The following is a 12,934-nucleotide window of genomic DNA, read 5'->3' on the forward strand; positions in this document are numbered from 1 at the left end:
CAGCTGCAAACCATCTCAGCTATGTGTGTGTTGGGGGGATTAGTGTCTATCCTGTCTTCAGTATAAGTGTGGGGACAGAGATTTGGCCCATAATCTGTGCCTTCAAATGAGCCACCTGTTGTATCCAGGACTGGCCCAAGACTGGAATAAAAGGTTTTTATTGGTTTATTTATACTGAATAGGACCCCCTATTCTTGTAAACTGCTTTAGGTCTCATGATGAAGAAAAGTGATATATATATAGCTATTTAAGGCAGCTTTTAATGAGTGTGACAGACAGCAGCCCCGGAGTCTTCATGTGCTGACACAAAGCACAATTCTTCAGTACAGAAAGAAAAGGGACTATAGTGGTGACTAATGATCTTATGGCTATATAGAGAACTGTGAATAATCCGTATAGAACCAGGCTTCAATGTTTAACAGACTGAATCAGCATAATTAATTAAAAACTTTTGTTAATTGCAAAGTTAATTGTAAAGTCACATGGACACACACATAGATAGTATTAAACTATTTATTACTTTATATATATTTTAATAGGGACACTTAGGGCACCCCTGACTTAATGTGATTCCGCACTCACGTCGGTCCGGGGCGGGCTTCTGTTTTGGGGCAGAGCAAGCTGACGATTTCGCACCAGTTGCTCCGCACCAGCATTTTGGGAGGGGCAAACCCACAATTTGCCCCGCTGCAGTGTAAACCTAAAAAAACAGGTTTACACTGCGGCGGGGCAAATCGCAGGTTTGCCCCGCACAAAATGCCCGCGCGGAGCAACTGGTGCGAAATCGCCAGCTTGCTCCTCAAAATGGAAGCCTGCCACGGACCAACGTGAGTGCAGAATCACCCTTAGAAAAAGTGAAGATGATCTTGAATGCGGCATCTCCCCTTCTCTCACACAGGAAAGAGGGAAGCATTTTTCACCTTCCAGAATTTTGCTATGCCAGGTCCCTAGAGGTTATGTTATTTAGAATGGTCATAACACCAATACAAGTAAATGCCTGCCCATGATCACTACGGTGCCTTGCAGTCCACAGTTTTGCTATGTTTTGAAATGTTGATAATGTATTATAGAAAAGGTGATTTTTAAAAATATCTTCAGCCCCCCCCCCCCCCCCGAAAAAAAAAAATGCCATAAACCCCTTTGGCTTTTAAAGCGATTTAGGACAGCCCCTTGGAAATGAAGGCTGCGTAGGGCAGGCAAACAACAACCATTATTGATGGGAAATGGTATGTGGTGGTGTGGGGGTGTGTGGGAGGCTGGGGAGGCATTGGTAATAACTGGTGTAAGAATAACAGTTCTTATAACTGTATGTCTGGTTTGCTTTTTATGAAATGTTGGAGGTTTGACTTTAACCCAAATCTTACCTTCCAACATTTCACCATGAGACAGAGGAACAAGGAAGGTCCTTTGGAACACTGAAAGTTGATGGGTTTATGACAGAATTGGGCAAGTTTGTGAAGACTAAGTTTCCTGTGAGTCTGAATCTAGTTCCCTTCTCACCCCACCCCTCCTCGTCTCATGATTCTGTTTCTCCTTTGTGTCTTCAGAAGAGAAGGAAATGATAGACAAGCTGGAGCTAATGTGAAAACAGTATGGATGCGATGGTACTCAGTGCGGGATGACTTGATGGTGGAATTTTGATCACATGCAACACATGACTGGCTGAGAAAAGGAATTTGTTTTCACCAGTCACACTGGCTGGGAATCTCAGGTTCCCTCTTCACTTCTGATGAACTTATTTCAAGTCATGTGGAATGATTTACAAAGCAGGCACTTGTTTATAGTGCAATTGCCTCTCTTGTTCCTGGAGTGACCTCCTTGGTAGCAGAAGGCACTGGGAATCTTCAGGGCTTAAGTGAAGGGGTACAAACAACAAATAATGGGGAGTGAGGGTGGGGGAGAAGTGGAGCTCACCAGTCTCCGTGGTAGCCACTGTCCCAGGTCCTGTTGTTGGATATACTGCTTGGGGTGCAGACAGCGAGTGTGAGAAAGCAGATTAGAAAGAAACAGAGATGAGGAAATGTTATGCCACTGGTTAAAAAAAGAGCTCAGCTGTTCAGTAGCTTCTGACTTACATATTCCATTCACTAGCTAGATACAAGTGGGTTTCCGCCTATCCATTCTATTATTGTTTTATTGATTCACTCTACCCTTTGTTCCATGGCTCCTTTATCCCCTTAGGAGAGTTTCTAAAATTAATTCTGGAATCAGAGCATGCACAGTTTCAGCTCTTCTGTATCTTTTCCCCCACCTTATGTTCCTTTGTGTGCATGAATAAAACTCAGCAATCAAGCAATGGGGACACGATCAGACATAGAATTTTCACGTGGTCTAAGCTTTACTGAGGCACTCCCACTTGTTGATAAAACATTATGCAAAAAGCATTGTGATATATATGATAGCTCAATGACTTATTGATGGGATTTCCGCAATGGTCTGCGAGTGCGTTCCTTGACTATGATGGGCAGGTGCATGAAAAAGACACAACTAGAAAAACAGAACTGGAAGGGGCTCTATGGGTCATCTAGTGCAACCCCCTGCACAGTCCGGGAAATTCACAGCTACCTCCCCCCACTCCCCATAGCTGCTGCTCTATGCCTAGGATTCCTGAAGGCACAGCAAACTCCGGCAAACTGTGCCTGCACACACAGTGCCCTGTGTAAAACTGAGAAACAGAAAGCAACAGTCAGTGATTCCTAATTCATCAGTTTCACTTTGCCAAGGAGGACAGCAAATTCAGAACTGCAAAGTCTGGAGAGAAATGAAAATGTGAACATTTTGGAAACATCCCCACTGCTGATTTAAAAGTGAGTCCTGTACATACAAAGGATCTCCTGTAGCGATCTCTGTTGAGCTGAGGTGATTTGCTCCCTAGACAAGACCTGTATGCAGGAAGGTCCTACTCTTGGGGATCCCAGTTTGGTGTAGTGGTTAAGTGCTGGGAGAACCGGGTTTGATTCCCCACTCCTCCACTTGCAGCTGCTGGGATAGCCTTGAAAGGGCAGCTGCTGTGAGAACCCTCTTAGCCCCACACACCTCATAGGGTGTCTGTTGTGGGGGGGAGGGAAGGTAAAGGAGATTGTGACTGCCCTGAGACTCTGAGATTCAGAGTATAGGGCAGGATATAAATCCAATATCATCTCCTCCTCAACAGTAGTTCTACTGAAGAGTGCTGGTATTTCAGCTCTCTGCTGCACTTCTGTCATTAAAAGCAGTTTGACCTGCTGACCTTAGCAAGGGATCATCTTGATGCCTATGCATGCTTCCACCTGCTGATTTCTATATATTCAGGGAGTGTGTAAAGAGCACAAGAGCAGACAAGTTCCTGGACCCACAATCTGCTCAGGTGTAATATTCTGGAATATACACAATGCATGTGCAGAATCTGTGAGTGGTGTATTTGGTATCCTGAGTGAGTCTTCCCTTTTTCTTTCAGTACAAGTTACTAGTCCTTAACAGGATAATTGTGGGTGCCTATTAGGATCTAAGAAATCAGTCATGGCCCTGAGTAACATTTCTAGTGGATCAGGGGATTACAATTTCAGTACAGGGCAGATTTTACCAAAATCTGATATATTTCTAGTTATTGGAATTTGAGATGAGATTGGTTGAAGAAAGCTATGGAAGTTTAAATATGTCACATTTGAGAAATATTGAGCCCTCTGTCATTTTCATTACTTAGCTGTATATGCACAAGCACAATTAAGTGCAATTTATAGTTGTATGGTGCAATTTAGATGTAAGAAATAAGGACTGTATTAAATTACATTAGCTAGAAGGATAGTTATAAGACATACTGATCCTTGGAAGGGTTATGATCAAATTTCAATTTGGGGATGGATTTTAAATGTGAGATTAATTGCGGTTTGATATATATGCTTTACTGCTTTAATATGTTGAGAATGTTGGAAAATTAAAATTAAAACTATCCCTTAACTATCCCTGACCTGGATGGCCTTGAGTAGCGCAATCTTGTCAGATCTTGGAAGCTAAGTAATTCAGCTCTGGTTAGTACTTGGATGGGAGGCAATCTAGGCAGTCCAGGGTTGGTGTGCAAAGGCAGGCAATGGCAAATCACTTACGTTCATCTCTTGCCTTGAAAACCCTACAGGGTTGAAATAAAGTTGGTTGCAATTTGATGACACTTTCCACCACTAGATATATAACTACATAATCTAGAAAGGACTTCCTTGAGCCACTGAGTCAATATAGCTTGGCAGAAACATAGAAAGACCTAAATGAGTAATTAAGTTTGTTTGACTTGGATGATTGGAAAGCTTCAGTGTCAGTTAAACCTCTTTCCTGCCTCTTCTGACCTCCTTAAACTTTCTGACTAGAGTAGTAGGAACAAAGGAAATGAATGAAACCAGTGCCATTTGTTGCTGTTGTTTCCATCAGTTGTCACTACCCTTATGAATATGAATATTGCTTTTAGTCTCCAACCCCATTCATTTGGAAATGAATGCACATCCCCCCTTTTGAACATCCATAATTACGTATTGTTAGACAAAATGAAAGACAGACATGCAATAGTTCTATAATAATGCTGAATCACTCATGAGGGAAAGAGTGGGTTATTACCTTTACAGACCTCCTTGACGGAGACTGTCACGGAGGTCTTGCTGACAGGATTCTCTGCTGTGCAGGTGTAGTTTGTGTCATCATCTTGAAAGCGACTGTGGACAACATGTGAGGAGATCTTTCTACCCTTGCTCGTTGAGGTCCAGCTATAATGAACTCCGTCTCCCCACTTGCCTGCAGAACAGTTCAGCACCGTGTCATTCCCATCACCGAGTGTGTAATTTTCACATTGGACTTTCAGTTTAATTTCCGACAGATTTTCTGGATGGGGGTGTGGGAAGGGTAGGAGACATACAACAGAAGGCTAAGAACACTTTCCCAAAGTAAGCCCCTTTGAATATACCTGAGTCAGATTCTGAGTAGGTGTGCTTAGGGGTTCCTCTCATAGTATACAAATGAACACTAATTGACTGAAAGGCAATTGGAGTGATGATAAAAGAGTGAAAACTGAAGAACAGCACAGCCTAACAGAAGTTTGTGCTTAGGCCTGGGACATGGAAAACTGACGAGGCTCCTCTGTTACAGAAAATTGTGGACATTTTGTATCCGAAGTGTGAAATCACTCAGGGGAATGGGGGAAATTCTCAGGTAAAAATCTTTCATTTTTTCTCCTCATCTTGTATTTCTCCTCCTCCACAACTACAACAGTTTTAGCAAATTATTCTGAGGACTGAAAGTGGACTGGTCACACAGTACAGTGGGCATGCTGCAAAGTTTTAAGTCAAACAGGTTTGGCAGGTTTCAGTAGTGTTATGAAAACCTGTTTAATCAGAAAGTAATCGGTGTGTATGCCACAGAAAACAGTGCCTTTCTCATACTAGAAGAGTTCTGGTGAACTTGAAAATGTGATTGTTCTTCCTGTGGCAACAATTGTAATAATAAACTGGTCACCATACCCTGTATCTTCTGCATCACTTAAAGTTAACCTCCAATGACATATTAAGTAAAAGTCATAACAATCTATTTTATGTAGGGTTGCCAATTCCCAGGTAGAGACAGGGGATCCCCTGGTTTGGAGGCCCTCCCCCCCACTTCAGGGTCATCAGAAAGCGGGGTGGGGGGAGGGAAATGTCTGCTGGGCACTCCATTATACTCTATGGAGACCGATTCCCATAGAGTATAATGGAGAATTGATCTGTGAGTATCTGGGGCTCAGGGGAAGCTGTTTTTTGAGGTAGAGGCACCAAATTTTCAGCATAGCGTCCGGTACCCCTCCTCAAAACACCCCCCAGGTTTCAAAAAGACTGGACCAGAAGTTGCATTTCTATGAGACCCTGTCCTTCCTTATACCAAATGGAGAGAAGGCATTTAAACCCAAGCGGTCCCTTTAAATGTGATTGCCAGAACTCCCTTTGGAGTTCAATCATGCTTGCCACACCCTTGCTCCTGGCTCCACCCCCAAAGTCCCCAGATATTTCTTGATTTGGACTTGGCAACCCTAATTCTATGTTTGCAATTTTCAGTAATTTGTAATCTTACAAATTTGGTATAAGCGGCTTTGAGAGCTACTTTTAGTTGAAAATCAGCTCAGAAATGTATAAAGCAAAACAAAATACTCTTCACTAGATAGAAAGGATCTGCCTCTGTTGGGGGGGGGCACATATGAAATCCCCTGTGCACAGAGGCACGCTGCATCCCAGAGTGAGACCTCTGTCAGTATGGCCAGCCCCCTCAGTGTCATGGCAGATGGTTTCTTCTCTACAACCTTGTTCTTCAGTGCTGTATTTGTAAAAGGGGTCTGTAGAGAAATGTCCTCCACCCAAGAACTCATCCAATCTTTCAATTATTGTGCCTGCTCTCTGTCGAAATTCACAATGGGCAGAAAGGAGTGCGGTTGGGGAAAGGAGCCATTGAGCTCCCAGCACTGAGCACTCTAATTCTTGGTTGTACTCAGGGCCTTTTTTGTAAGAAAAGCCCAGCAGGAACTCATTTTCATATTAGGCCACACTCCCTGACATCACCATTGTTTAGCATAGGGCATTTTTGTAGGAAAAGCCCAGCAGAAATTCATTTGCATATTCGGCCACACCCCCTGATGCCAAGCCAGCCAGAACTGCATTCCTGCTCAAAGAAAGCCTTGGTTGTGCTCAAGACTGGCGAAAGCAGGACAGTGGCTTCCTACCTCACACCTTGCTAAAAGGTCACACCTCAATGAAACAGAACCTGGTCTATTTAAGGATCACTGCCAAGTATAGGGCAGGGAAAGGGATCTGCATCTTTCCTCTTTTTCTTTATTCCCTTGCTCAGCCTGAAACGTGTAAACAGAACATTTCTTAAACTTTCTTATATTTTAAATGCTGGGGTACAAAGGATAAGATACATGTATCCTGGAAAAGTAGTGGGTATGTAAAATTAGCATTAGGTTTGAATGTTATGGAGCCTGTTCTCCCACCCTAGCCGCTCCCCCCCCCCCAAAGTCTCCCATGGGAGCAGCTAAGGATTGAGAGGGAGGTTTAGGGTCAGATGAGGAGGTTCCTGTTAAGTTGCCTGGACTGTAGGAAAATCTTGGTGATACGGCTTTCGACTTCTGGGGTTCAGGACTTGGGTCAGCAGGAAACCCTTGCCATCAGCAGTCTTGTGCAGTTGGGGGGATTTCCCAGTTACTCTTCTTGGGCCCTGAACATTCCTCTGACAGCACAAGGGTGACCTGTAAGCCCACAATATGGAACCACTTTCAAAGGAGAGGGAAAGATTTTCAACACATCTAGACAAACCATAGCTATACATGCAAACACTGAATTTTTGTGAAAGGCTGTTTTTACTGTGAAAAGTGGACAGTCCTTTCAAAAGTGGGGATATGGAGAACTGACCTTGAGCCGTGGTGATGCAGAGTGTAGAATATAGTGCAAGTCCTCAATGTTTGGTAGTCTTTAGAGTGATTCTTGTGTTTCTTTACCTTGCAATAGAAGGGGGGGGGCTGAGGTGGGAGATCCAAGTATCTTCTATCCCCAGTGTCTACCTCTGGAAGATGTTAGGGGGAGTACTGCCACACAGGTAAAAGGCTCCTTTGGGAGTCTTCAGTGAGAATGTCACCTCTTTACTGTGGGTCATTGACAGCCACGTGTAGGGGGAAAGGATGTTTCCATAAGAACTTAATTGATCCTGGAGAGTAGAAACGCTGGGGTCAGGGCAAAGCATCATTAGGTGTACAATTTCAACAGGAAGCTTTGAGTTCTGAGTATGAACATGGGAGAGATATATCTATGCAATGCAGGAACTCAGCATGCTCTCCCCAGACCTCGACAATGAAAATTACCCCTCTTTTTCTGTCTCCAGGATGATTCATGTAGACTCTAGGGTTGTCAACCCTTGAAGGCACAAATCTGATCTAGAGCTGAACCCAGGGCCTGCCTACCTAGGGGTGGAATCAGTGGGATCAAGTAGTGGAACTATGTGCCAAGGTGAAGGACCAAGGGGCAGATCCAACAGGAAATACTATGGTAATTCATCTAAGGTGCACAGATCGTGGACTGTCAGGATGAGGTGATGTGTGGAGGGAGTGGAAATAGAAAAGATAGCCAAAGATTGCTGCAGTGTTTACAAAAGCTGCTTTTGAGGCACTGAAAAGCTGGAGAAACAAGTTAAAATTGACTGTAAATCCAACGCTGCAAAGGTCTTAAAGGAGCAGCCCAGCAAATCCCACTGTCTTAAAAGGCACAACTAAATTAAATATTGACCCGTCTCTTTTTTCCCCCCATTGCATTTATAAAACCTCACCTGGCAAATAGAACAACCGTGAATAAATAGTGAAAAACTGGCCAATTGGCAAACGTAACACCCCTCCCTCATTTGTAAAGACAGGCGCTGGAGGTGTTTTTGCTCCATCTCCTTATTGTTTATTTACATATGATCTGTAGCCAATCCTTCTACAAAAATATTTTGTGCATCATAGAAATGAACAAATGAAGACAATGAAATAACAATGTTTTTCTCTATTTAGAAAGATCTCCAGGCAGGAGGAGAAACTACACTACATTATTTGTGGCAGTATTTTTTTTTTGTGAAGCCCCAAAGGAAGGAGCAAAACCCTTCACACAATGAAAAATGGCAAGACTGCTGTTCAGATACTTACTGTAAATCTTCAGACTGAAGTCCTCTGTATAATCCTGTATTTGAGCTCTGTAGTTTCCAGAATCATCTTGTTGTAGATCAGTGATTTGTAAACTCCTGCAGTCTCTAGAGGCATTTAGTCGCTTCTCAAACTTTGAACGCAGAACCCTGATGGAACAGGACTGACCTGTTTCCAGTATAGCAATGAGGGACGCTGTCACTTGAAGCCAGAAGATTGAGGTAAATTCTTGTGACGTTTCCAGATGGAAAGTTACAGATTTTCCTAGCGTTCCATTCACTTCCTTAGCCTTCTTTTCTGCACCGAAGGATTCTATACAAAAGATGACAGACAGTCTCAGGTGTTAATTCAGTCCCCTTAAGCAAGATGAAAACCAAACCCATTAAAATATTCAGCATAATATTCATATACACCTGGATGGGCTCTACTGGCATACAACTGGTTTAGAATTATATTTTACTCATGTTTCAGCACTGCCTACGTATCTGCTTATATTATTTCTTGTAACCATCTGCATCTTACTGATGATTTGGTATCCATTCATGCAGTCCTGCATCGTGCATTTGATTCAGTTTGCAACTTGCTGTTGTAGTGTATTATGCAGTCATGTCTTTCAATAAGCCATTTAATTGATATCACTAACACTCTGAAGTCTGTGTTTTCCTACTGACAGTTGTGTATCCATCAGGGTGAGACTGTTAAGATCAATAAAGGCCTCTTAGCATCAGAGACCTATCTCACCAAACCATTCCACCAACTAATTTTTACATCTGAACTCCTATTTGCATTTTAGAATCTTCTACAAGTGCAGGAGAGAGACTGAACTTCATGGTAGGCTTTCGGATGCGTCCTCCAGGTACTCCTGCTTCTTCAAGAAGTGCTACAGAGCCCGGCTAGAGAACTTGCTTTCTCTGGGAGAGATTATGGGATAACTGCCAGCTACATTTAAAACCAACAAAAGGGTTTTTTTTAAGGTATGAGCTTTCATGATAGAGGTTTACAAGATAGAAGTTTACAAGATAATGCATGGGATGGAGAAAGTAGAGAAAGAAGTACTTTTCTCCCTTTCTCACAATACAAGAACTCGTGGGCATTCGATGAAATTGCTGAGGTTAAAACGGATGAAAGGAAGTACTTCTTCACCCAAAGGGTGATTAACATGTGGAATTCACTGCCACAGGAGGTGGTGGCGGCCACAAGCATAGCCACCTTCAAGAGGGGTTTAGATAAAAATATGGAGCAGAGCTCCATCAGTGGCTATTAGCCACAGTGTGTGTGTGCAATATATATATATATACTATATATAATATATATATACTATATATAATTTTTTTGCCACTGTGTGACACAGAGTGTTGGACTGGATGGGCTATTGGCCTGATCTAATAATAATAATAATACATTTATTTTTATATCCCGCCCTCCCCCGCCAAAGGCGGGCTCAGGGCGGCTTACAGACATGGCATTCCATGATTCAGATAAAACAATATACACAACAATTTAAATATAATCAGTTACATAAATAATTAAATAAAATAGATAAAATAGGTGCTATAAATACTATAAGTTATGATGTCCACAAGATGGCTAGGTAACTACACGTCAGTTTAGCCGGGTTCTATTTCAAAGGCAAGCTGGAAAAGAAATGTTTTGCAAGCCCTGCGGAATTGGTTCAGGTCCCGCAGGGCTCGTATCATCTCTGGAAGATGGTTCCACCATCGAGGGGCCATTACGGAGAAGGCTTGCTCCCTGGTAGTCTTCAGTCTAGCCTCTCTTGGCCCAGGGATTGTTAGCAGATTTTGAGAACTGGATCTTAGTGCTCTCTGGGGGATATATGGGGAGAGGCGGTCCCTTAGGTAGGCAGGTCCTCGGCCATATAGGGCTTTAAAGGTAATGACCAGCACTTTATAGCGAACACGGTACACAACCGGCAGCCAGTGCAGATCCCGCAGCCCAGGCCGCACGTGTTCCCACCGTGGTAGTCCCACTAGCAGCCTGGCCGCCGCGTTCTGGACTACCTGAAGTTTCCGTGTTCGGTATAAGGGCAGCCCCATGTAGAGGGCATTGCAGTAGTCTAGTCTTGAGGTGACCGTTGCGTGGATCACAGTTGCTAGGTCGCTGCGCTCCAAGAAGGGAGCCAACTGCCTCGCCCTCTTGAGATGGAAGAAGGCGGATCTAGCAGTGGCAGCTATCTGGGCCTCCATTGATAAGGAGGATTCCAGTAGCTCTCCCAGGCTCTTGACTTTGCGCACTGGTATCAGTGGCGCACCGTCAAAAGTCGGTAGGGTAATCTCCCCTCCCGGTCCTCCGCGGCCCATGCAAAGGACCTCAGTCTTCGCCGGATTCAACTTCAGCCCGCTCAGCCTGAGCCAGTCAGCCACGGCTTGCAACGCCCGGTTCAAATTTATAGGGACGTCGCCAGCCCGGCCGTCCATCAGTAGATAGAGCTGAGTGTCATCTGCATATTGATGACAACCCAGCCCATACCTCCATACAATCTGGGCAAGGGGGCACATGAAGATGTTAAACAACATCGGGGAGAGAACTGCCCCCTGAGGCACCCCACAATGAAGTGGGTGTCTCTGAGACAGCTCCCCCCCAATTGCCACCCTTTGTCCCCGGCCTTCAAGAAAGGAGGAGAGCCACTGTAAGGCTAGCCCCCGAATTCCTGCGTCGGCGAGGCGGCGGGTCAGCAGCCAATGGTTGACCATATCGAACGCAGCCAATAGGTCTAGCAGCAGAAATACTGCCGAGCCGCCTCGGTCCAGTTGTCGTCGGTCCATGAGGGCGACCAGGACTGTTTCCGTCCCATGGCCCGGGCGGAAGCCGGACTGGCATGGGTCTAAGGTGGAAGCGTCCTCCAAAAAATCCTGTAACTGCAGCGCCACCGCCCTCTCAATAATTTTGCCCAAAAAGGGCAAATTTGAGACCGGTCGATAATGTGCCAATTCGGCCGGGTCTGATGAAACTTTTTTCAGGAGAGGGCGGACCAGTGCCTCTTTCAGGGGTGTTGGAAAAGCACCCTCTGAAAGAGATCGATTTATAATATCCCGTATAGGATATCTTAATTCCTCCTGGCAGGCCTTAATTAGCCAGGAGGGGCATGGGTCCAGATCACAAGTTGTGGATCGCGCAGTGCCAAGAATTCTGTCGACTTCCTCCAAGCTGAGCGGGTCGAAGCAATCCAGGGTTAAATCAGAAGACACGCATTGGGCCTCGAGTTCACTTACTGCATCCAAATTGGCAGGGCAGTCATGGCGGAGAGATTGGACCTTATCAGCAAAAAAATTCGCAAAAGCCTCACAGCCAATCTCCAATTCCTTAGCTTTTAAATTGCCCTGTGGCAATGTAGTAAGGTTCTGAATTATTCTAAATAATTGGGCCGGGTGCGAATTTGCAGATGCAATCTTAGCCGCAAAGTATGTCTTCTTTGATTCCCCACTCTTCCACATGCACTTGCTGATGTGACCTTGGGTTACCCACAAGTTCTCTCAGAGCTCTTCTGCTCAAGAGCAGCCCTACCTTTCTTACATGCCCAGGAAACGCTGATTGACATTTTGGGGCCAAGAAGCAATTTTTCTCCAGGCCAGTTTGTCCATGGATCCTGGAGGTTTTTGCCATCTTCTGGGCATGGAGCAAGGGTCACTGGAAATGTATGTGTGCTCGTGGGCCTACCTGCTCCATGGCACAAGTAGAGTTTGGGGAGCAGTTAGCTTTTTAAAGGGCTTTCATTAAAATTCATTAAGTGTGTAGTGTGTAGGTCATTAAGTGTGTAGGTCACAAGCATTTGCAAAAGTTGTATCTGTTGAATTTCTGCCTTGACACTAACTGAGCACAATATGTGAAACTATGCAGTGTGTTTGCTTCTTAGAACAGCAGATTTCTCAGGAGCTCATTGTGAGGAGCTCATTGTGATTTCTCAGGAGCTCATGTAGTAAGCTCCTACCTGGAGCTTACTACATCCAAAAAGAAAGTTTTCTTTCAGAATAAATGGGACCAACTTTACCACTCGATAAAATCTAACAATAATAAGGCTTTCTGGAGAATCATTTCAGGTAATCTAAAAAACAATTCTGTTACTGACCCAAATATCTCTGAGCAAACATGGGTTGATTACTTCTCTAACATTTTTGCTGCTCCATGTGTATCCCCTCCTATCTTAGCAAACCTCTCAGTTACTGATATGCCGGTCTGGCCTTCAGTAACTCTAGAGGAAATCAGTGAGTTATTGAAGGATTTAAAAGCGGGTAAAGCACCTGGCCCTGATGGCCTTCCCGCTGAGGT

General features: G+C 44.3%; 1 protein-coding gene across 1 annotated transcript; it reads right to left on the reverse strand.

Annotated features, from left to right (window-relative positions):
* Positions 1 to 1,759: 1,759 nt before the first annotated feature.
* Positions 1,760 to 9,206, reverse strand: LOC132580006 (SLAM family member 5-like). Its single transcript, XM_060250647.1, has 4 exons — positions 9,173 to 9,206; positions 8,654 to 8,962; positions 4,582 to 4,842; positions 1,760 to 1,959 (listed from the first exon to the last, which is right to left on the reverse strand). Exons 1-4 carry the CDS (start codon positions 9,204 to 9,206, stop codon positions 1,760 to 1,762), a joined length of 804 nt encoding a protein of 267 aa, XP_060106630.1.
* Positions 9,207 to 12,934: the final 3,728 nt, after the last annotated feature.

Source organism: Heteronotia binoei, chromosome 1 (genome assembly GCF_032191835.1).
Source record: "Heteronotia binoei isolate CCM8104 ecotype False Entrance Well chromosome 1, APGP_CSIRO_Hbin_v1, whole genome shotgun sequence".
In the NCBI taxonomy this organism is placed as follows: domain Eukaryota; kingdom Metazoa; phylum Chordata; class Lepidosauria; order Squamata; family Gekkonidae; genus Heteronotia; species Heteronotia binoei.